The sequence below is a fragment of the Oreochromis niloticus genome, linkage group LG18 (assembly GCF_001858045.2).
Source record: "Oreochromis niloticus isolate F11D_XX linkage group LG18, O_niloticus_UMD_NMBU, whole genome shotgun sequence".
Taxonomy (NCBI): Eukaryota; Metazoa; Chordata; class Actinopteri; order Cichliformes; family Cichlidae; genus Oreochromis; species Oreochromis niloticus.
In genome coordinates, this window is record NC_031982.2 from 17,565,349 (window position 1) to 17,589,454 (window position 24,106).

Genomic DNA, 24,106 nt, shown 5'->3' on the forward strand with positions numbered 1-24,106 from the left:
GTACGTGTGAGGAGCAGGTACACAAGGTACACTTTTTGCATGACACAATAACACCGAATAGCAGATGGGATCCTTAACTATATTTATGTAATGTTTTACTTCATGCGGACTTGTGTAGAGCTATTTTGTGGCTGAATAATATTTTAACTTTCATCTGGCCAACAACTTGGATCTTCAGTAGTGTATGATTAGTAAATATTATTATAATAAGTTTTGTGAACCCATATTTTGCACGATTTAGGGGGTAGTAACACATAGAAGCAAAACAACAAGTTAAACAAAAATGATAAGTTTACTGTTATTCATAATATTTCTAAAGATGATGTATAGTGTGGGGAAAGCACTATGGTGCAGTGTTTGGCACTAGTGGCTCACAGAAGAAAGGTTCTGGATTTGAACAAGAGGACTTCTTCAGGTCTTTGCTGTACCCAAAATCCAGCAAACTAGGGCACGCAACTCTGCTGACAAGTGAATGAAATCAGTGGATGTGAATTATTATGCATTATCTGCACAAGGAAATTCATCACTGAGCAGTATTTGATAAATGAATATGGTCAATGTGCAGCTAATGCACACAGCATATACATGTAGTCTGTGTAGTATAAAACTAAATTAAAAACAGAGAGACAAATATATATATGTATATATATACACATATATTTATATACACATATTATTTACAAAGCATTTGGATCACCCTGTTACCGTTATACGGTAACAAAACGTTATGTGCAGCTATGTGACCTTTTACCACGTAAAAGAACGGAAAGAAACAAATGACTTTTCAATGTCAAATAGCGTTTAGTATTAAGTGTCGATGAATTACTGTAAAAGTCGAAGAGGCACATTGTAATAATAATGCTTGACACACATGACAACTGGCTCCCCCTATGGATTAAGGCGAACATAGCAGATTGCTGAGTTTCTTCTCGTGTGGGGACTTAAGACTTTATACGCACCGTCAGTAAACTGCAAATATGTATTTGTTTTTATTACTATTTCATTTATTTTTGTGGAACATCATTAGTACCGTGCTTGTAATCCTCTTGATTACATTTTGATTATTCAATTTTTTTTTAAAGATCTCAACTACATCGTTCACTTAAAAGTCATGAGTGAGAGGGTGAAGGAAATAAATGCCTTGGCCTGAGATTTTCTTTTTTTCCCTTTTTACTGCTATTTAATATCTATCTTAAAGAGCCACACCTTAGATCTTGCCCTGCTTTTCAGCAAAACCCCAACATATTTCTCTGATGTCTTGAAGGAATAACGGAGTAGACGCAATTCATCAGCACACCACAAGCTATTCGGGGGTGTGACTACAGTCATTGGGGTCTATATATTGAGATGTTTTGTCCGCTGTCTTTATGTGAATGAGAGAGAAGCTGCCCAGTGAAAAGTCCCCACGGCAGGACAGCGCGCCTCCTTACTTCATACGCTCTCAGACACAGCACCATGGATTCCTGTTTTCGCGCACTTTGCATGACTTTTGTCCTGGCAACGTTCACCTGGAGGTCAGGTGCGTTCGGACCTGTTATCAGATGCGAACCATGTGATCCTGCTGCACGGCTTTTGTGCAAACCTTTACCCAAGGACTGCGCGGAGAAGGTCCGCGAACCGGGCTGCGGCTGCTGCTTGACTTGCGCGCTGAGTTTCGGCCAGCCGTGCGGCGTGTACACCGGGAGATGTGGCTCCGGGCTCATTTGTCAACATCAACCCGGTGAAACGAAACCTCTGCAGGCTCTGCTGGAGGGACGGGGTATTTGTGCAAACGCTACTAACAAGCGACAAACTACCAGACCAACAGTGCCAGTCAATGAGCTACCAGGTAATTCATCAGCGTGCGTGTTTATGCTTCAATGTGCGTTCTTTAGACACCTTACGTATCACTGGTTAATGACCACAATTTAGGTAGTTGCAGAAGAACTGGTAAATCTTTGCCAGTGGTCGTCTGGCAGTGTAAGAATTACCAGATGTTGTATAAAAAGAGAAAACTTTCAGCAATAAAAATCCAGCTAATATGTGAAAACATATTGGGTGGTGGATAAGGCTTTAAGCAGTGAGCACTGGAGAGATTTCGATTGTGGAAAGAAGAAGTGCCTCTTTGTGCCGCAGAGGGAAGACTTGAACCCTCCCTGAATTCATTGTAAAGAATTCAGGTCAGATAAATATTAAAGCCTAGCCTGCATCTTCAAGGTTGCATGGTTTTTTAGTTTGTACTTTTGAATGAAATCAAATAAAAAACAAAACAAAACAAAAACGTGGAATATTTATTTTAATTTTTGCTGGAAGTCATATTTTAAATGGTTTTCTAAAGTTTTTCAGAAGATGCTTTTAAAAGACACAATACCCATGTCCCTCCCCTGAACCCTAGCCCGTTGAAAAAAATGTGAAAATAACACTCTGCTATGTTTGTTAATAAACACTTTATTTTCACAATCTTTTAGCAGAGAATGCTGATACTCAGGATGAAGAGCGTAATTCCACTGATTCGGGTGTTCAGACCACTACGTACAGCACCCACAGACCTATTGGACCATTTAAGCCTCCACTTCACCCCTTCATCCCCCCAGACATCCTGAGACGGGAACAGCAGAGAAGAGCCCAGTTGTTTAAAACGGAGGAGCTACCGGGACCACTCGTCACAGATCAACAAAACTCTCTAGAGACCAAGCGGGAGCCTGAGTATGTAAGTACCACAACCAATATTTTTTCTGTCTTCAGAGCACACTGGAGGAATGTTTTTCTCTTCTTCCTCTGTGCTTTGGTGTTTTTTTCCCCCTGCGGGTGATGAAATGCTTTGGGTAGCGGTGCTGACGTTTGGCAGAGATTGTGAGCCAGTAGAATGGCATGGCAGCAAGCGGGTGCCATAGCCCTGCGGCTGACCTGGGTCAGGCGGTTGTTTGGCCACAAGGCGTCCGCGTGCCGGGTATACTGAGAGCCAGCGAATGATGGATTGGCTTATGTGAGTGCCTGTTGGGAAGCCCTGCTGCTATTTTGATCTTCTCTTTGGCCCGAGAAGTGAGCACACTGTAGTAATGGGCTTTGACTGGCTGTTCTGATTAGTGACTTGAGTACTTGGACTTGAGGACAAGCCTTTTGACTCCGTCTTTGAGCTGTTTGAATTCACTTTAGCCCCCCCGAGTCTTTGTGTAAGACTTCTAAGCAGCTTTGGCAAACTGCTAAACCTTCACAAGCCAGATGAATTCATTCCTCATCTGCCACCTCTTTCATATTGCAGCCACCATTGTTTAGGTATTACAGCAGGGCAGCGTGAGTCAGCTTTATTAAAGTGTTAATTCACCAAAACATTAATGTCAAAAACCCACCGCCAAATGGCATTGCTAATGAGGAAATATAAATGCTTTATTCGCTTTTTATCTGTCTTCAAAATGAGACTATAGAATTTCTGACGTTAAAGGAAGGTACTAAAAACTGGTGATGTCTTCCCTCATTCACAGGGCCCCTGCCGAAGAGAGATTGAGAGCATTCTCAGCAACCTCAAGATCGCCAACATTCTCAACCCCCGAGGTTTCCGCATACCAAACTGTGACAAGAAGGGCTTCTATAAGAAAAAGCAGGTGAGAAAAAGTATACATAATAATTTGATATTTGAGTGTTTTAGTAGTGCAGTGGTTCTCAAGCTTTTTCTGGCAGGCCTCACTTCAGAAGCCAAAAGAATGCTTGCACCCCACACCCTACAGTGTTTATCGACATTTAACAATCTAAAAGAATTCAAGATGAATTTTACTTTAAAAAAAATGTTAGTGCAAGTTCATCAGCAAGGACATCATAGTCAGTCTTCTTAGTTTCTCCTGGTTGTTTGTGCCCACCACCAGTGGCTCATTGCCCCCTCAGTGGGACCTGCCCAGCAGTTTGAGAATCATTGGCTTAGTGGATCCTTATTCAGTGGACACGAAGGCCTGTGCATTATTTCATGATCTGCTTGATGCAAACTTGGTTATGGCATCAAAATGCTGTAAAAAGGAAATCAGCATTTGCAGAGTACATTCATAATGATTACAAGACGAATGACTCAAACTTAAGGTCTCCTGCAGCCCAATTACAGATTTGTTGCTGTCCTCATGTATTCATTGGTAGTTATTAGAGCCTCATCATTGCACCACCACACCAGTGAGGTATACCCTAGCCACTGGCTCTGGAAACTGGAACCACAGGGGCCAAACCCCAGCGGGGTTGACGGCAGGGACGATGGCCATTTAACGGAAACCCTCCCAGGGAGACAGACGTCAAGGTGGCCACCGGCACCCCATGTGCTTGCCCCATAATTGCTGGACGTTTGAGAGGCAGACACAGAAATAGAGCCGAAGCCATCCCCACGCTCACATGGTTCACCCACGATCGGGTTGTAATAAATGAGTGGTTCTGACGCATTCATATGGAGGCACTTAGGGCTCCCGCGCCACTGCATCACAGAGGCAGCTTCCCCTATTACATAGCAGTCCCTCCCGTTTAATAGAAGTGTTCTTCTTGACCTGCAATCATCTCATAACCAGCCTTACAACGCCAGGCTCATTGTCTTTGTTTATGCACAACGGACCTTCTACACCGCGCTAAGCCTTTAGGCACTGAAGGAGTGGCAGAGATGTTGCGGTGTTCAGTTCAATCTCAACACTCGTATGACTCTAAGGGAAAACAGCTCTTGTTACAATGATTATTAACAGTAAATGCCTCTTAGAGGGAAAATAACAAACTACCCAATAAAGATTTTGCTGATGAAGAAGATGCATTTATAAAAAAAAAAAACATAAAAAAAAAAAAATTGAGTGTACTTAAGATTTTGATTAATGTATTTGTTTCCCCAGTAGACAGCCTGCGTTTTTTTTTTTTTTTTACATGCCGCCAAAATTTATGGTTCACTAAGACTTTTTAATTCATCATGATAAAGACTGTTTATGAAACTCTCCACCTAAGATCAGACCTAACTAAGTAAGGACGTCTCCCCGCGTGACCAGTCTCTTCTGTGCAGCAGCAGTACAGTTGCTTTAGCCCTTGAAATGAATGGCTGTATGTTTAACTAGAGTGGAGGTTGACCTTTAGTAAAATTGGCAGTAAAATAACAGCCCTTGGGTAGCTCCACAGACTCTGTAAGTCATTTGTAGTAGGCCTACCCATAATTTGGAGCTGTGGGGTATAATCAGCAACAGATGATTCGTACTGGCCACCAGCTTCTGAAAATAGATCTTGGTTCACAGTTGTTCACAAACGGGACTAAGCAAATATTTTACCAGGTTTCTGTTTACCTTAAAGGTCTCTATATGTGTGTGTAACAGGAGGTAGACCATAAAAGCAGCTCAAAATACCACAGCGTGTTGGATAGCAAAGGCTCAGCACAATCTGACCATTAATGCCTCTTAACTATGCTTTTCTGCTTCATTGACTAAAGTGGCCTGTTATCCATAATGCTTCATATTCAACCGGATTTGTGCATTCAGCTTTCCCACCTCCCCCCACCGGTCTTCCCTCCCTTCACCTTGTTCTCTCCTTCACTTTCAGTGCCGTCCTTCCAAAGGCAGAAAGCGAGGCTACTGTTGGTGTGTGGACAAATACGGGCAGCCTCTGCCAGGTCTTGATAGAAGGGAGCGAGGAGACACCCAGTACTACAGCTCTAACACCCAATAGGAGCAGAGCAGGATGGGAGGGAGGGAGGCTGGGATTGAACGGCAAGAACTGTAAACAAATGGAGAAACCGAGGATATTGGAAGAGAGGTCAAGAGATGGCTTAGCCGATATATGGATGTTTGCTATTTCTATCTGTTGCCTGTGGGACCTTTTTCTGAGGCACAGCGCAGAGCTCAGCAGAAGAGTACCGGCCAGAAAAAGCCTGTAGCCTCTGTACATGGATGGATTCTTCATAACCTGTTTGTCTCAGACTCAACCCGGACACCTTTTGGAATAATGTTACACTTAAAGAAACTATCTCAGAGGCCTTATTCTGATTTTAAAGCACAAAGACATGTCACAAGCAGTGATGAGAGAGCTCTTCATTTACGCACAATTAAATGGCATTGCTTATGTGTAAATGCTTGTGATTTGTAATCATTATTTTTATGCTTGTGATTTGTTATAAAGCCATTGTGTTTTGTCTTGACAATGTATGTATATTTGAATAAGTAAGCATGCAGTGCCTTAACTATGAACTCCTGTTTGTATGAATTCCATTATTCCGGTTGCTTCCTGCTCCAAGTAGGGAGTTGGTTGGGACCGTGCAGCTCAGACAACACAGCACATAGAAAGTTATTTTTTACTCTGGGTCTCATGCCACAGAAAAAGAGATTTTGTTTCATGATCTGTACTGTGTGTGCATGTGTGGGTTTTTTTGTTTGTTTGTTTGTTTTGTTGTCGCTTTGCATAAGCTGAATATAAGAGATAAGGGGTCCTTACAGTTATCTCCAGTCTCTGTGTAGCCAGTGATATTTTTTAGCACTTGTCTTGGATTAAGTGGTCAGTTTAAATATGCTGTTTGCATGTACAATGCAACCCTCAGAAGTCTATTTTTACTTAATAAAGGCAGTATAAAGTTACCCAAGCATTGTTGTTTTTTTTAATGTTTTGTAGATAGACACAAAACAAAACTCCTTTGTCATAAAATAAGATTTTATTAAGATGCACATCCACAGAATTAGAGTATATACAACAAACCCAATAATGGAAAAAGCAGCATTCCAGGGCAATTAGCATTCAGTTGAAACTGGATCTACTGCACATGGCTACAACAACTAACAAATCTTTAAACACAAGTGAATGATAATAAATACTAGAGTAGGTAGTTAGATAAAGAAAAGGTCCAATAAAGTCCCTAATGTGAGAAGATGTAGCTGAGAAGAGGTCTCAGAAATCCTCTGCTCAAACTGTGGACATGCAGAGACCAGCAGAGGTAGACGAATGATGAGCAACCCATCCCAAACCTCAGCGTGGCTTGGAAGAGCACTGATATGTTTGTGCTAGGCCACCATGCACATACTTGTGGCACTTTAAGCATTTCACCCAATACCCATTGAGGAAACGCCAGTGGAGATACATTCAGACAATGTCAACAGAATGAATGAATGAGCTGCTGTGTTGTTTCCTGCCGTGCACAGCTCTAGTTATGAATGAATTAAAAAAATTTTTTTTATCCCAAAGTCTCTCAAATGGGCTTGGCACCGTAATGGACCTGTGGTTTTGAGCAATGGAGTTATTTAGTCAGAAACACAAATGTATACAGTGTCGCCCTATATTTACAACTGAAAAAAATAAAACAGGCAAACATATAAAAGATCTAAAAATGACAAATGGTTAATGCTTGTAAGAATATACAGGCAGCGAATAAATAAGTTGATCATACATACACCATGTAAATAAGATGGGAGGAAATTTCCTCCACTCAAATAAGTTTTCACAGTTTCATTTTTGCAAAGGAGAGCCGGCTCATCGAGTGGCTGAGGGTACATTTATCTCGACCTCCTGTGTCTGTTAATGTGTGTGCCTTTGTGTGTGTGAAAGTTGGTTTTTGAGTGACAACAGAGTCCATCCTTCAGTGAGTAACTTCTTGATGGCACTCTGAGGCTATGTCCACACGTACCCGGGTATTTTTGAAAACGCAGATTTTTCTATGCGTTTGCACCTTTCGTCCACACGTAAACGGCGTTTTCGGTCACTGAAAACGGAGATTTCTAAAAACTCCGGCCAGGGTGGATATTTTCTAAAACTCCGTTTTTGCATTTACGTGTGGACGAGAAAAACGGAGAAAACGCAGTGTCAAAGGTGTGCGCCTTTTTTGACGTCACAGTGTGCGCCACGTTGTTGTTTCGGTGAAATGAATTTCTACAATACTGTTACTGTTAATTGTACTCTCTGCAGTGTTTAAATGCTTACATATACACACACAGTTACTGTCCCTTCATATACACGACTCGGTTCTGCTTCTATGCCCCATCTTTGTTTACTTTTTCCCACCGAGGCTTCTAGACTTCTGATTGGCCAACATTTCTACACGGTTAGGAATATAGCGCCACCTGCTGCTTTGGCATGTTCCTAGCAGCGTTTTCCTTCATTTCTGCCTTTACGTGTGGACGGGATTATTTTTTAAAACGAAAACGGAAAATCTCCGTTTTCAAAAATACCCGGGTACGTGTGGACATAGCCTGAGTCACCGACCAAGTCGCTCGATCCTGGGAGCCTCTTCCCATTCCAAGACGAGACACACCAGCAGCGAGCGGGTGGTCCAACGAGAGATGACTCGCACTGAAAAGGAAATAAAAATGGCATTTCTCACAAATAAATCACTCAGTATTTTATCATAAATCCCTTTTGGGAGTCAAAATTCATTTTGTTCTGTGAAATTTCTGAAAAAAACAAACAAAAAGTTAAATTCTCACCTGCTTGGCCTTGTAGAAGCCATGCTTATCACAGTTGGGAAGGTAGAAAGTTGTGAACTTCTCTCCTAACCTCTGCTGAGAGATGGCTATCGTGTCCAGTGCTTCGTGCAGTTCAGTGTGACATGGACCCTGTGTAGGAAGAGAAACAATGAGAGCTACAGTCTCCTAAACACAAATGCACCAGCAAATTATCTACACCCCCTCAGAGCCATCTACTCCCTCTTGTGGAAAGAGAGATGAATTACTTTGAATAACCAGTTAGTCGGATTGTTTATTTTTCCCTCACCTGTTGCACCAGTTTGCTGCGTATGGCATTGACCTTAGCCTTGAGACTCTCCTGGCCTTCAGCAAAATCTTGGTGATCAAAGGGAAGGTTAAGTCCCAGAATGTGCTGCAACGAGCCATGGTCAGGGACTCCTCCATCTTCCTCTGTAGAAGTTTTAGAAAACAGTGAGCATACATGACACATGAAATGGAATGGGGTTGCATTAAAGATGTAATTTCAATGCTGTGAACTTTTTTATTTAATGAATATCAATATGAGCACATATGAAACAGCCAGGCTACCTTGGCCGAGGTCGACAGTGCAGATTCCCTGTCCTCTGGTCAGAGCGTGCAGTGGTCTGGCTTCACCAGGTCTAGGAGTGCAGCGGAGACCCTCAGCACAGTGGGCTGTGTGAACTCCACAGGAAGCCCCCTCCTCGAGCGCACAGGCCATGCAGCAGCCACAGCCTGGCTCCCTTAACACCTGCTTGCAGCCTGCTGGGATGGCGGGGCAGTCGTTCAGCTTCTGTTGAGTACAGGGGGCACAGCGGATAGGCTCTGGCCCCACCACCGGAGATGACCTCACTACGGACAAGACAACCAGAGCCGCCGCTGCCACAAACGTCAGCTTCTCGCTTAATCCAAACATTTCCTTCTGACGAAATTCTTTAGCTTTTTAGACTCGTCGTTTAAAACTGTCAGTTTCTTCTAACAAGTTTTCTCTGAACTGGCAGTATTTATATGAAAGCTTTGGCCTCCAGAAGGGTTAATAATTGACACAGTCAGCACAGATATAAAATATTTTTCGCAAAGCTGCTGTAAAAGGTGGATGACCCCGCTTGCCTTGCGTAGTTTGAGGTCATTTGTCAATATTGACGCTGGAATGCGCATCAAAACAAGGTTGTTTTGATGCGCATTAGTCATCTTTCTTTAACTTTAGAGTTATGAAAACAACTGAACAGTGCCGCTGAAATTCAGTACAATGATGAATAGTGAATAACGTCCTTAACAGCGAGCATCACGTGATCCAAGGACCTCAATGGCTTGTTAATGTTAAAAACTGTCTTATGGGTGTAGTCAAAACTTTATCTTGTGAAGTAATTCTGACAGGGTGGGTGCTGACACTGTTTTGACAGGAAAAAAAGTCCTATTTGTCCTTTTAGTCTTGTTGGTGAAGGTTCCTCTTATCACACAGGCAGACAAACAAGGTCCTCCACCTTGTTTATCTACCTGTGTGATAACCCAGTCTGCCTTGCATAACCCAGAAATGGTGAAACGACACATTTATCTGGGAAAAGATGGCAGTAAATGTAATATTTGTCATAAATATCTAAGTCAAATGCCACATACCTTTAGTCATACGATGTGTGACACAAATTTCAACAGGCAGTGATCCCGTGCTTTTCATTCACTGAGAAAGAACTTGCTTTTACCCTGAAAACTTTTAATTTCATTTTTTATTTAATAATTATTCACCAAGGAAACAGATACAGTCATCAGGACCAATTACTAAAAACACAGGTCTTAAAAACAAAAGTATGTGTACAGTCTGTGGATAAAAAAATGAAGTTAAAGAGAAAATGCTGATGAATGTGAGGATATGGACTCGCAGCACAATGAGAAATAAAAAAAAAAATGAGCACATGAACTGCATGTGTGTACATTTTGCATTTAATAGGAAGGTAAAATATGTTGTCTTTGAATATCTTAATTTTTTTTAATCTTAACTAGAGAAAAATATGCTTTTAAATGAAACGTTTATACATTTTAATTGCTAGAAATGTGTACACCCAGCAGTATATAAAAGAAGTCTGCATTAGCTCCTCTTTAAAGTACTGCAGACTATACATGAATCGCACATATTTTACTAATTTAATAACATAATCATGATGTAAGAAAAGCACCACAGCATTACTACTTTTGCATGTGCAAGAACTGATACTTTAATATTTATTTTAATGCAGATTTACTTTAGCTTGCATAGGTTAGGTGAAAACACTTTTTCATAAAAAATAGAAAAATAAATTTTATTGATATGAATGAATATGAATGCTGAAGAGAGCTTTGGTCCTTCATGTTACATTCTTCACTGGTATCCAAATCTAGTAACTTAAGAAACGGTAAACGGGTTCAGGTTGAACCTAACAGCAGCAAGTGCTGGCCTGCTGTGGTTGACAAAGGGATTGATACACAAAATAAAAATACAGCGAAGACAGCAGGGGGCTAGAAGCACAAATACCAAACTGAAGATAACAGAATGACATAATTAACTCTTGCACAAAATATATACATCATGTAAACGTCATGTTCTCTCCAAGTATTGAACTCTTGTAATGAAACCAGTTATCATGCTTTTTGTTTATTCACGTATAACAACAAACAAAACAGGCACGCACATGGACTTCACTCCCTTGTCAGTGGCTACCTTAAATAAGGCACGTTAGGCAAAATTTGTTGAACGTTCAGGTTGTCACGAATGAGGTCACAGCTTGGTGTGTCCCAAATGTTTCACGTTCACCTCACGAGATAATGTCACTCAACCACCAGTTGATGAGTTGTTGCCTCTTCGATGCTGACCATCAGATCCGCTAGCCAGGGGGGAAACGGTTCCTCCTTTGAAATATGTTAGAGGGCATTAGCGGAAAAAGAGATTTAATTAAGGTCATTATTTTTTTTTTTAAAGTCAAGACAGCTTTGCTTAAAATTATACTCACAGCCATAAAGTTTTTGTTACAGCGTTCCCTTGGCTTCCGCACTGGCCGTTTAGATCTTCTCGGTTTCTGCCACTTAATCTTGGAGACCTTGAAGCAAAATAAACCAGTCTTTTTTTCAGATTTTTTTTATTATTATTATTTATTTAAATAGAAGCAAATAGTAAATACTCAGTAACACCTACCTTTATTGTCACCTTACTGCTATTGGATCTCCTTACGTTTGTAAATTTTGGCTGTCCTGGTGTTGTAGCTTCACCACGTAGATCAAAAGAAAGCGTGCTCACATCAGACACGGGAAAGCTCTCGGTTCCTTCGTGTGGATGGTTTGTTAATTGGCTCAGGGAACGAGACAGCCTCCCAGGTCTCAGAACCCTCAGTTGAGCAGCATCGTCATCTTTATCGCTCTCATCTTCTGCCAGCGCATCCTCTTCCTCCACACCTACTTGAAATGGAAAATCGCCCTCATTTCCTTCTCTTGTTCTGTTCCCTTCAGTTTCATCCTCAAGCTCTGACTCTTCCTGGATGGGCTCCAGACCAGGTCTCTGTTCCATCAAAAAAGCCTATTTACTCATGACATTTACCATTTTTATAATTTGATTTACTTTATTCAAGGAATAGTGATAACAGATTAGGCTTACATTTGGCTGTTGAATGTCCATTTAGCTGGATGGCTGAGCTTTTTGGAACGAGAGTAAAGATACTGCAGTTTCTGGTGTGAGTGTGGCCTCCTTGTCATCAGTTGATTATTGAAATCAGGTGCAGAGGCTTAACATTTTTCACAGTAGATGTTTTGACAGGTCATTGCAGGTGGGAAAATGACTTGCATTGCCTAATTTTACAATACACATGCAAAATAAAGCAATGCAGCTTAAAGTCACTCAGCTTATTGTGACTATTATTGTGACAGCAATGTTAATTTTGCACCAATTACCATTAAAAATTAATTAATTCCAATTGGCTAAAAAAAGAAACTAATAAGCATTCTTGAGGTTAGTGCACAGTTAAAGGTAATAAGTAAAATATATAGCAAATGCTTTAGTCTAACATCGAATCAAATGACTTCCAATTACTTAGTCTGATTAGTGAATACTTTCAGGTATATATCATATATCAGTTGGAAACTTATAGCATCAGTGAAATCATTAACTTCAGACCTTTCCATCATGTCACATATTAATAGGTATCAAAGCAAAATAGGTCCTATATCAATATGTTACAGCATTGTTCAGGAATGAAGATTTTGATCTATGTATTAAAATATCAATAAATAAAATAATAATTCTGTGTTGTGTATATAACCCAGAATGTGGAGTTACTGGTTAAGGTCCAATAGACTTAACCACAGTAATTTAATAAATATACAGGCAGAAGGCAGACAGTGTGCAAGATTTCCATTTGGTTGCCTACAGATCAAAAATTAAATTTGTCTGACTATCATGGATTTCTTCATCTATATAGACTACTGATGAGGAGAGAATTAATTCATATAAACTGTGGTCAAAATTCATTTTGAAGTAGAAATGTGTTAAAAATGCTCTTTTTTTTTTTCTTAAAACAGACTAGCAAATTGTATTTTTCTTGTTCACAGAAATCATTAATTTATGGGTACATATATATATATATATATATATATATATAATCAAGTTACATTTTCTTGTTTGTGACATATGCTATTTGTCTTTATGTAATTCTAACCATTCAGGAGTGCAATGACCAAATTTACTCATTTCAATCCCCTTTGGCCCTGATGACACCGTGACGAGAGTTGCTCCCTAACCATTATTTGCAGTAGTTTCCGTTTACTGTTTGAGCTCAGCTTAAATTAGAGTGAAGGGGACATGAACTTAAAAACTCAATGATATCACTCCTGTTAGTAAATGAAGAACTTCATCAAGGTAAATCAACATAAAACTACAAAAACCGAAGCATTGTTTCCTCTCTCCAAGCCCATAAAAGAGCTAATGTACCGTTCGGAAAATAGCTGAGCAAATGACGTGTTTGTTGACTTAACTGTTACACTGAGTGACCCTTAAACAAACTTTACATCAGTGCCAGGAAAACAGTTTTGGCCCCTGCTCCGTGTTTGACACATGGTGACATCCATCTAGCCGTGGGCTGTCAAAGTACATTGACCGGCATGATAAACATGTTATTGTCTTACATATTTTCCTGTTGAGAAAGAAAACTTTTACAATGAAAGTGATTAAATAATGTCTGAGAAAAGAAAAAATTAAAAAAAGGTGATCTTTCACATTTGTAGCCAAAACTCGAGAAACTACTTTCTTTATCATAGCCATACTGATGATATTTTATACACCAATATTGTCTTTATTACAAAATATTCAATAACCCAACTTTACACTGTACAAGATACAACATAGTTTACAACTTTTGACTATTTACAAAAAGTATGATCTGCATATCAAAGTGAATATATCTAAAAAGGCAAGTTGCAATCACTGTAAGCTTATTGAGTAAGGCAAGAACTTGAATCGTGATGTATTTACACTTTGCAGATCGAGTGAAAGTTCTATGTGCTGATAAAGATACAGGCTATAAAGATAATCTGAAGCGCATCATGTTTCTGACAGTGTATCTGAGAGATGTGCTAAAGCTAATATTTCTTGAAGAAACTCAAAAGTGTAGCTGCTAGATAACAAAAAGCAATAGTACAGTAATGTGTATGCCTGAAAGATGACAGCAGCGAGACACTGCAGGAAATCTTCTGTGGCCTCAAGGAAATGTTTGAAAGTACATACAGCATTTGAAATGTTTAGGCTAAAGTTGAATTGAATTGAATTGAATTAAAGGAGTTAGTCATGCATCTGTGGAAGTCATGTGCTTACAGTATACGCTCTCTTCCGTGTGGATGAATGCCATTCTTAACTCCTTTAGATATCTGTATGTAAGGATGCATTGGTCCTCTGTGTGATGTTCTACAATACTCCATCGCTGGTCCCATTTTGGCATACTAGCATCCATAGAAGCACAAATCCAACTCAGTATGACTTCTGTTTAGATTTGTGTACCTTTGTCCTTTCCTCGTATTATCTTTTTGCCTCCTCATCAACAAAGCTGCCCCTATCTGTGTATTATGTGTACATGCCATATTGCACAACAATACAAAAGAATGTCATGTATTAAGGAAAACTGATTTTGTCTTTCCAGGGTTCAAAAACACACCTTTGTCTTCTACCAGTGATCGAGCATGTGGTAAGCATGGCAGTCTACTGCAACTTTCTCTCTCATCTCTGTTGAGGCAATATAAGTATCGCGACTTGTGATCTATGGAAAGCTCGGTACTTTGGTTTCCTTTCAACAGGAGTATCATTACTATGGCTGTCAACTTTTAAAAAGTCATGCACTATTAACTGTAAATATGTATCATAAAAAGCATATTTCATCCAGTGAGCTCCAAGTAAAAAAAAAGAAAAAGAAAAGAGACTGTTTTGTGCTGTTTTGTTACAATTCAGAATTGACCACACATGCATACGCACACTCACAAGTACACACCTGCATGCTTACATACACCAAAAAGAAACAACACCATTTTACGCTAAATAACGCAATGAATCCTTGGCATAATAAGAAAGACAGTGCAAAAGCAATAGCATGATTAGTCTTTTTCTGGATATCAACGCACATATCCCCCGAACACGGAATATGTACAACATAGTAAAAAATAAATATGCTCATTATACCTGGATCTGATGGAACCCAACAAAACCACACATCTAATCATCTGTTACAGAGATGTTAAAAGAGGATTTGAGATTCCGGGTACCCGTCTCTGCACTCTGCATTTTGTCTCTGAAAAGTGGCAAGCAGTTAAAAATCCCTAAAGCAAGTATGATTATCCATACAATGACTTCATATTTCTGGAAGTTCACATCCTGAATGGGTGTATCCTGGGTTGTGCCAGTACAGACTAGACGCTTCTAGTCCTCCAACCAGGTTTTCTTGCTTTATTTAAGATGAATATATTTTCTTTCTTCCTACACTGACACATCTGCAGCAGCTGCCACCGTCTCAATTTCAATCTCTGTCACCTCTACATCCCTCTCTTCATCAACCTTACCCACTGCGGGCACACAGGATGAGGGTAGGCATGCGGCTTGGCTGTTGCTGCTGCTGTTGGCAGTGTTCATCTGCATGTTGCTACCCATGCCGGGATGAGCAGTGAGGCTGGCAGCAGAGGAGACGCTGCCCAGATTGGTCGGGACGCTCGTCTTTCCACAGGAGTGGATCCGACGCGCCAGGCTGGCGGAACGCATCACCGAAGAAGTGGTTGCAGTGCCCACTCCCTGAACCTTCCCTTCCAGGAAGTAGGTCAGCATCTCACCTTTGCCTTTAACACTGACCTTGCCGCGGCAAACCAGGTCATAGTTGGTATTCAGTAGCCGATACACCTCCTCAGTCACCTGGATAATAGAGGCATAGGTAATACAGATATTTGTTATTGTAAGTGTTGGTAGATGTGACAGCGGAGCTGTTTACACTTGACTCCACCATATTTGTGGATCATTTGTAATTGAAAACAAGTACCTGTATTTTCCCAGGTACTCCAGTGCTGTCCATTCGACTGGCCACATTGACCGTGTTACCCCAGATATCGTACTGAGGTCGCCGTGCTCCAATCACCCCTGCAACCACTGGACCCACATTGATTCCTGTGCACAGACATAAAAACATTAAACTAAAACAGAGTCATTGTAAAGTCAGTCACATTTAAATTGTCTTTGCCAGGGAACCAAAACAGTTCAATTTTATTTATATAGCATCAAATCGGACCCAACAAATCCAACAAGGTGGTTTATATTGTATGTGTACTTACCGACTCTCAGGACAAACTCGTTGTATGACTGATAATTGATTTCATCCAAAACATCAAACATTTCAATGGCGTAGTCTGCTATCGTGCTCAGATGGTCGTACACAGATTTCTTGTTCTGCAGAGGGAAAGAGCACCAAGCAGTTAGTGTGCATGTGAGAAAGGATCCTTCATATTCCCTTTGAAGACTACGACAGAAGATAAACACATAAATAAAAACGAAAATCCCAACCTTGGTCCCAATGGTGGGGACGAGTCCCACAGCTGCCATGTATGTGCTGCCAATGGTTTTGATTTTCTCTATGTCCTTGTAGCACTCCTTATCCATGAGCTGTGGAGCACACATTCAATAAACACCTGGCACTACAAGGCAAAAACAATTCCAAATTTACAAAGTAAAGAAATAAAAAAATACTAAGACCTCGTCAAAGTCAGCAATGATCTCGTTCAGCAGCCTCAAGCATTCCACTCCCATGTTGTTGCCATCCAGCTCGATGTAGAAATCGTTGAAGTTCGGGATTGAGGCAAATAGGACGCCGACTTGTGCGTAGGACTGATAGTACAGATCCTAAAGGAAAAGAAAAAAAAAATACAGTAAAAAATATTCTTAGATGTGCTCATTAGTCGTTTCTGGTTTCAGCCTTTTTATCTACCTGTTTGTCTGTCTGCCTGCCTGCCTGTCTATTATCGTGGCTCACCATGTTTCTTGGGTTTGACATTAAGAAGTGTTGAGCCACGTGTGCAGGCAGCAGATTGAAGAGGATCCTCCTGTTGTCCAGCTTTACTTTCTCCATTCCATCTCTTTCCTCCTCCGCCTGGCAGCAAAAGTAGCACACAAAATATCCAGATATAGCTATGAGAACCAAAGCTTGCTTCATATTTCCACCACATGGTGTCGCTAAAATGACTTGTGAGCATCAGACCACTGACTGCTGTAAGCCTCAGAGTATGATTAATAGACTTGGGTACATTACATGACTAATCCTGCTAGTTAAAGGGTTAAATGGCTTAAATTCAGCTTCAACACTTCTATCCCCCTATGCAAAACGCTCAGTGCCAAATGAAACCGAGCCAAAAGAAGCTTCTTACTCTTTTTTTTCTTTTTTGCCAAGAACAGACATCTGGCAGCCTATAAATATACAACCTCATTTCCAAAAGAAGTTGGGTTGCTTTGTAAAAAGTAAAAAAAACCCCCCAAAACATTTTAAAAAATCCAGATTGCAATGATTCAATAATCATTCGATAATTTTAATGCAACTTTTTTTGTTGTGTTTGATCAAACATGCACACAAACACTTGTTTGCTCATTTTAAATGTGATCCCTGCAACACCTTTAAACAAAAACTAGAAAAAGTTTTTTCAGAGTTTACTTTGGAAGCATGGTTGCACATCCTCCAGAAATGTATATCCATAGCCTTTTTTTCATATGCACAGACATATCATTGCACACTTCCTGACCTGCACAGCCCATAGGAAGTCCAGACGTAGTTTGAGGTCAAGTTGCCTGGAGTGGAGGGCAAGGGCACTGACAAAGAGCAACAGAGTCAGGATGGGCTCATAGCCCCGGATGTGGAAGGACCCCCCACTGCGGAAGAGACCAATTGCACAAGTCAGCACTGGACCAGACCACACAGAAAACTACACAGGAGGGTTGAATGGACCCCCCACAGCGTCGGGAGTGATCACAAGTAGAGTTACTTCACCAAGTATGAAAACAAGGACTTTTTTAGGAGGACATGAAAACCCCCCAAAAAACCCCAAAACAACTTTATTGTGCTTATAACGTATTCTGAAATCATGGAATATTACTATTAACTTGTGCAGGATTAAATCTAAAAGTTTTTTTTTTTTTTTCAAAACTAATCCTTACCTTGACCTGAACAAATTCAGAATAATCATTTTTTTCAGTTGCACATTTGGGATCTGAGCTCTAATAAAATTGGCATGGTCCCTCAGCACTGGGTTGAAATAGCTAACGTGGTCCCATCATGCAGCCCACATTGTCCTTTTAGGCTTCTGATTTGGAACTAATAAGCATGTGTGCTGCTTCAAAGGGTGGAAAATGAAAGAGTGTGTGGGCTGAAGACAAGCAACAACTCCTCCACACACATACATCTCAGCACATGTACTGTAAATGCTCTTCCAACTCTTGCCTATCTGTTTATTACACAGCCAGGCATTACCTCTGATACCCCACTGACGCACATAATGCATGATGCATAACAACTGTGCGAGATCTCTCACTTCATTGTTGTCATATAACTTCAGGGAAAGTCAGGAATGTGTCTGAGCTTTCTGAATACGTCGTGGCATGAACCTCTCACCCTGCAGTCTTGCGAAAGCCGCTGAGCTCCAACACGGTGAGATACAGCACACCCAGAAGAAGCATTAGCGCCATCTTTGGCATCCAGGAGACACGCAAGAAAAGCGCCAGGGTAAGTGTGCCCACCACACATGAGAGAAAGGCGTAGCGGGCGCCATCACAAGGAAGCTCTGCCATGGTGTGGTTGGCGCCGCTATCCACATCAATGATGATGATGGAACTGTTTGTATTGGCACTACCCCACAGCCAGGGCATGCAGCCCACCTGTCAAAAGCAAACACAGCGATGCAAAGTGAGAAATATTTCTGGAGAAAGGCTTAATGCTCATCTACATTCACGGTCTGCCTTGTCTGCACTTTTCATTAAAAAAACCCAAAACATGAGTTGAACAGCACTGTACAGCTGGATAGTCTAAGCTGTTTTAATATATAGTATGACCATAATTCAAACTTTGAATTCTTTCAGATTTATGTTATACATGACATATGTAAACACAGCAAAAACGTGATAATTAAATTATGATAACGTCACAATTTTAGCTTTATTAATTTCACAGTCAACTGCACATCATCTAAAGCGACACCTCTAAAATAATAATGAAACATATTTTTGAAATAGGCCCACTGGCACAGTTAAATCAGAGGGAACAGCAGCAGCTCAAAACACGGTGAGATTTTTCTTACTAGCTGGCTGGCCAGTCAGGTGGGTAGTTTGTGGCAGATGACACTTTTTTACTGTTGCATTTACACTTACCACACAGGCCTGGGCCACAGCGTAGATTAAGAGCACTATGAGAATACAGAGAGCAGTGCGAATCTGAATGGTCAGGCACCCTGGAAAACACTGACAGACAAGAATGGGGGAAAATATAGAGACTATTATATAAATACTGCCTAGAATACCTTGAATGCATTTAGACAACACCAATATAATCTGTCAGAGTGTTAATAACTATAAGTGCAGCTTGAGGAAGAACAAATGTTTTGATGGACAAGCATTTTTTGGTTTTGAGGAAAGAACAGAGAGAAAAGAGAAGCACGTGAGAAGCTACAAAGCTTAAAAAAGCTTCTAAACTGGTCAAATTATGGAAGAGCCATTTTAATTTAAATACAACACAGGGGCATAGACGTAACCTCAAAGCCAGTGGTTATTAAATTGTTCTTACATGGTTTCACAAAATACATTTATAATTTCTCTTTGGTCAGCAAAAACCTATAAAGAAGAATATTTCCCTTGCCAGGTTTTTAAAACTTGAGATAACAGAAGGTAGATGCATCTGTGGTGTAGGTTGATGCTCTAATAAATGAAAAAAAAAAGACTTTCACTTCGATAGGATAAGGAAAGCATCTGTAGTTACCTGTATTCTAGTGATATGGAGGTACATGATACAAGCTACAAGGAAACAGATGCAGAAGACGAGAAGAACTAGCACCACTGTGCCCCTGAGAGAAAAAAAAAGGAGAGAGGGGAATGATGGGGTTAGTAAGACAGACCTCGGTATGTTAAAGAGGCAGCTCAAGAGATAAAATAATGGGAAGGAAAAAAAAGAAAGGGAAAGAAGGGAACCACAGAATTACTTTCGGTACGTACTGTGGTATGATGAGAAGATAGACAAGGCCAAACAAGGCAGCTAGGATCAGGGAGAGGACCACTGCGCTGGTGAAGTACTCATCAGGCACCTGGTGGTACTGCACAATGGCAAAACCCAAAAAAGAGCGAGTAACCAAACAATAAAAAGTGGAATTGTAACATCATTGAGCAACATCTCAGTGCAGTTTCTCAAATCCCTCACCCTCTGCTCACGCTCAGAGCATTTATACATGAGCGTGAGGAAGTTGAGGTCTGCCGTGTCAGACTCGGTCTGACGGGCCTCAATCAGCCGACCGATGTAGCGGTTGACCCGTGTTCTGGGGCTGCTCTGGATCACATTAGCCTGGTTAGCGTTGGAGCGGTTCCTCATTTTCTGTGGAGCCGTTCGCATGGCCCTCCGCTGGTGGAAAACAGAATAAAAAGAAATCTCGACTGACTTCACAATGCAGAGCTTAAACAACAATAGTTTGGTGAATACAGCACCCTGTATTCTCTGCAATGCCTGAGTATTATCATATTAGGAACAAGGGTGAATAAGAGTCAACAATAAACACAGGCAGCTGATTATACTTTCAAATTAGGACATTGCCTTCACACTTAACTTCATTACTGAAAGCACCCTGCTGTGTCCTCGGCAGCCAAAGTGAGCAGCTTAGCAAACACCTTGGGTATGTGTGTGTGTGTGTACGTGTAGGTGTGTTTGTTCATGTAAGTTAGCATGCTATCTGAACACAGCACAGTAGGTGATCAGAGCATGATCAAGGATCACCAGTGTTCACGAGCTCGTGACATGACATGGATGTGCTCAGCTCACGGATGTCACTGATTTCTTCTGCTTCGTGTTCTGTGCCACTGTCTCCTTTCTTTGTCTCTTCTCTAAGTGTATCCACTTCCTTACTTCTTATTTTCCATTTCAGTTTTTTTGTAATACCATCTTCTTACCTCACCTTGCTCTTACTCATTCATCTTATGTATATTCATTCTTTATTTTTTCATATTTTTTTTCCTTATTTTCTTACCTGCTTCCATATATTCACTTTTTTCCTTGCTTCTGTTTAGATCCCCTTCACCCGTCCAATCTTTACATCTGCCCCATTTTCACTCCCCCCCCCATTTCTTTGTGCATTCCCCAATCTCTTGTTTTGGATATTTATAAGGCAGAAACACAGTGGCCTGCAGATCCTGACCTCTCCTTATGTTCTATATTGTGCTCAGTGCAGCACGGGACACATCATGTAACCGTGTCTGCTGCACCAGCTATCCTATTCATTCATCCCTTGTCCCTCATATTGCTTGCATTCGTGCCTTGAATGCATACATCTTTTCACTCAGTACTAGTGTGTGTGGCCTGAATTTGAATTTAACATTCAGTGGAAGGTTTACTAAAACTAAACCGCTCATGACAAAGGCCATCAGTTTTTACTATTTCTGTGTATTATGCTAATCTGCTTGTTGTCTCTGATGGGAGGATGGTGTGATTACCGTTAATGGGGAGACACACAATCATGCAGTGTGAGGTAAAGGTTTTTTGAATGAGGGCAACATCTTAAAAACTGAAACTTCCATAAATTTCTATGAAAAAAAAGCCACTTGCAAAATATGTTACACACAAACCAACGTTATTGTACGTTTAAGTTTATATATAACTTCTACAGACCTTACTAACAGGAAAATATGTACTGCACACACACAAACACACACACACGGACCCAGGAAACTCCTTGTTTAAGCAGTAGGTGCAAAAATTTACAGACACATAAGGTTAAATAACATAACTGTTCTTTTAACAGATAGCCATATTTACAGGCTCACTGACATTTCTGCCAAGACCAACATACTGACTGGATAGGGAACTTTAAAAAAGGATGCTCCATTACCCCTTTTCCTATGACACAGAACACACAAGCCTACTTTTTCACCAGTTTTTCACTCAGCGTAGCGTCTATTCGGAAATCACAATAAGAACAAACACAGAAACGTCAACACAGACACTGAGAGTTTATACCTTATCACCGTCCTCGCAGTTCATGACATTGGAGAAGGGAATCTCAGCCTTGAACATCTTCCTGCAGTGCATAAGCTGCACTAGTAAGTAGCACACAGTTTTGAACTTCATCTTTTTGGCGGGCTTTATATCCGAAAGAATCAATCCTGGGAATATCTGCCACCAGATAAGAAATGGGAACAAGTATTTAGTCATGATATCCCATACAGTAATATATATTATGTAAGGGTCTATAATTCATGCACAGGCACTATGGACTTGACACAGGCATGCAGTCATTATTATCATGCTCATGCTCAACAAAGCAGTTAAAATAAGGTACATCAGTCCTTTGGTGATTTTAATAGTGTTAGGACTCTGATGCCCTCGTTTCTCTTTCAGTAAACTGTTGAAGAACGTTTGTTTAAGCACCATTTGAAACAACAAAAATATGTCATCCTCAACACATAAAGCTGAAAATGGAGACAAATGGCAAATTGAGGGGAAAATGTAGCATAGCGTTTCTTAGTAAGGCCATTTGTCCACCAGCTTCAGATCACTGCAAATCTACTGGAAACACAGAAATTCATTCTTCCAAAAGCTATTGGAAGGTGATGACAGTGACAAGCCTTTTCTGACAAATCAGTCCAAAATTGCTGATAAATGTTCAACAAGGTTGAGAGCTGGTGGCACCAATTATTTTCATACTCATCAAACCACTCAGTGAAACCCAATGGATGAGGCCACTCTAACTGTGGGAGAGATCACGCTTATTTAGATACAAAATCATTTAATATAGAATATAAGTGATCGCTAAAAACTATTTGAACCTTCATTGTAAGGGCACAAGAATAGCCAAACCATGCCAGCAAAATGCCCCCAGCAACATTATGAAACTACTTCAACCCCTTGATTGTTGGGGTCAAGGGTTCAGCTTTTCCTTTAATCTGTAACCCCACTGTATGTCTCTAAGTGAGAATATCAGCCTATCCAACAATACAGTCTGTGCATATCTTACTCTGAGCCATGTCTTTGATGAAGTTAAACCATCAGCTATATTAAGAGGATTAGCCAAGTCTCTCACATTTCAAAGAAAAATACACGCAACGGGGATAAAACAGGTTCATATAAGGCGCCGTGTAACCTATGTGCAAGCGTGGGCTTGCATAACATAAAACCTGCTGCAAGAAATATTGTTAGGCAGGTAGAAGGGAGGAGAGGAGAGGAGAGGAGAGGAGAGGAGAGGAGAGGAGAGGAGAGGAGAGGAGAGGAGAGGAGAGGAGAGGAGAGGAGAGAGGAGAAGGAAGGCTCTATAGAGTTATACAGTAACAAGACTGAAATTCCCTCTCCAGCTGCTTGGGGCACATCTGTTGGAAATGTGCATGCTTATGTGGATGCACTGACACACACATATCTCTTTAAGTTTGTCGGACTGTGCAAATTTAAGATGATAGATGCCACGGGCTGTTGTTTTTTCTTCTTTCTCTCTATAGCCCCAGTCCAATCCATTACAGGCTGAACGTGAGATCAGCTCAACAACAAATGGGCGAGAGCACTGTAGTCAAACTGCACTACATTTCTACAGTCTTTGAAGCATGTTTTCTAGTAGATCCTTCTACTGAAGTATAGTGACTGGCCAGGATAAACCTGCTTTGTCAACCTGTCCTGTTCTGATTTACCAGTTAGGTCAATTAATATGGATTACCTATGGAAGCTAATGTGTACAGTAAACTGTCTCAGTATTAAAAGGCAATGGTTTAAACAAATAGAAAACTATAGCTGTAATTTCATTCAATTTTATTGAAGATATAAATACAGAATATTACTAAACACAGAAGTGCAATTAGGTACCTTCCGTCGGTGAGATGGCACTATAAAGAAGGTTTCGATTTCATGTTTTTGAAGGAAGGCGCTCCTTTCATGGCCGTTTCCAGGCTCCACCTCATAGTCTCCATTTAGGCACTCGAGTGTAGATCTGGTAATGTGAACTTTCCTGTGGGACAGATAAGGCAAGCAGAG

The 24,106-nt window shown here is 40.7% G+C and overlaps 3 protein-coding genes across 4 annotated transcripts in view; 1 reads left to right on the forward strand and 2 right to left on the reverse strand.

Annotated features, from left to right (window-relative positions):
• The first annotated feature begins 985 nt into the window (after nt 1–985).
• On the forward strand, nt 986–6,092 carry LOC102082028 (insulin-like growth factor-binding protein 3). Its single transcript, XM_005476362.4, has 4 exons — nt 986–1,828; nt 2,448–2,689; nt 3,462–3,581; nt 5,518–6,092. Exons 1-4 carry the CDS (start codon nt 1,456–1,458, stop codon nt 5,641–5,643), a joined length of 861 nt encoding a protein of 286 aa, XP_005476419.1. The 5' UTR covers nt 986–1,455; the 3' UTR covers nt 5,644–6,092.
• Nucleotides 6,093–6,600: 508 nt separating this feature from the next.
• LOC100702148 (insulin-like growth factor-binding protein 1) lies at nt 6,601–9,365 on the reverse strand. The gene is made up of 5 exons (XM_003438121.3): nt 8,949–9,365; nt 8,668–8,810; nt 8,382–8,510; nt 8,148–8,247; nt 6,601–7,563 (listed from the first exon to the last, which is right to left on the reverse strand). The coding sequence occupies exons 1-5, from the start codon at nt 9,292–9,294 to the stop codon at nt 7,538–7,540; spliced, it is 744 nt and encodes a 247-aa protein (XP_003438169.1). The 5' UTR covers nt 9,295–9,365; the 3' UTR covers nt 6,601–7,537.
• A 4,273-nt stretch (nt 9,366–13,638) lies between these two features.
• LOC100706434 (adenylate cyclase type 1) overlaps nt 13,639–24,106 on the reverse strand; it is a 39,209-nt gene continuing 28,741 nt past the window's right edge. Inside the window, exons 7-20 of one of the 2 annotated variants that reach the window (XM_013270653.3) lie at nt 23,939–24,080; nt 22,109–22,264; nt 20,306–20,503; nt 20,104–20,201; nt 19,871–19,955; nt 19,267–19,356; nt 18,515–18,777; nt 17,649–17,775; nt 16,844–17,005; nt 16,612–16,758; nt 16,423–16,521; nt 16,194–16,308; nt 15,905–16,029; nt 13,639–15,780 (exon numbers count right to left, since the gene is read on the reverse strand). In XM_013270653.3, the coding sequence (XP_013126107.1) occupies nt 15,355–15,780; nt 15,905–16,029; nt 16,194–16,308; nt 16,423–16,521; nt 16,612–16,758; nt 16,844–17,005; nt 17,649–17,775; nt 18,515–18,777; nt 19,267–19,356; nt 19,871–19,955; nt 20,104–20,201; nt 20,306–20,503; nt 22,109–22,264; nt 23,939–24,080 (2,233 nt within the window). In that variant the 3' untranslated portion in view covers nt 13,639–15,354. The remainder of the gene's footprint in view (nt 15,781–15,904; nt 16,030–16,193; nt 16,309–16,422; nt 16,522–16,611; nt 16,759–16,843; nt 17,006–17,648; nt 17,776–18,514; nt 18,778–19,266; nt 19,357–19,870; nt 19,956–20,103; nt 20,202–20,305; nt 20,504–22,108; nt 22,265–23,938; nt 24,081–24,106) is intronic. The other variant, XM_005476363.3, reaches the window with a different exon arrangement.

Coding starts and splice junctions, on each gene's coding strand:
- LOC102082028 (XM_005476362.4), top strand. CDS start 1,456: ATGGATTCCTGTTTTCGCGCACTTTGCATGACTTTTGTCCTGGCAACG. Junction 1,829..2,447: donor GCCAGTCAATGAGCTACCAG/GTAATTCATCAG, acceptor ACAATCTTTTAG/CAGAGAATGCTGATACTCAG. Junction 3,582..5,517: donor GCTTCTATAAGAAAAAGCAG/GTGAGAAAAAGT, acceptor CTTCACTTTCAG/TGCCGTCCTTCCAAAGGCAG.
- LOC100702148 (XM_003438121.3), bottom strand. CDS start 9,294: ATGTTTGGATTAAGCGAGAAGCTGACGTTTGTGGCAGCGGCGGCTCTG. Junction 8,811..8,948: donor CACTGTCGACCTCGGCCAAG/GTAGCCTGGCTG, acceptor AAACTTCTACAG/AGGAAGATGGAGGAGTCCCT. Junction 8,511..8,667: donor GCAGCAAACTGGTGCAACAG/GTGAGGGAAAAA, acceptor CTTCCTACACAG/GGTCCATGTCACACTGAACT.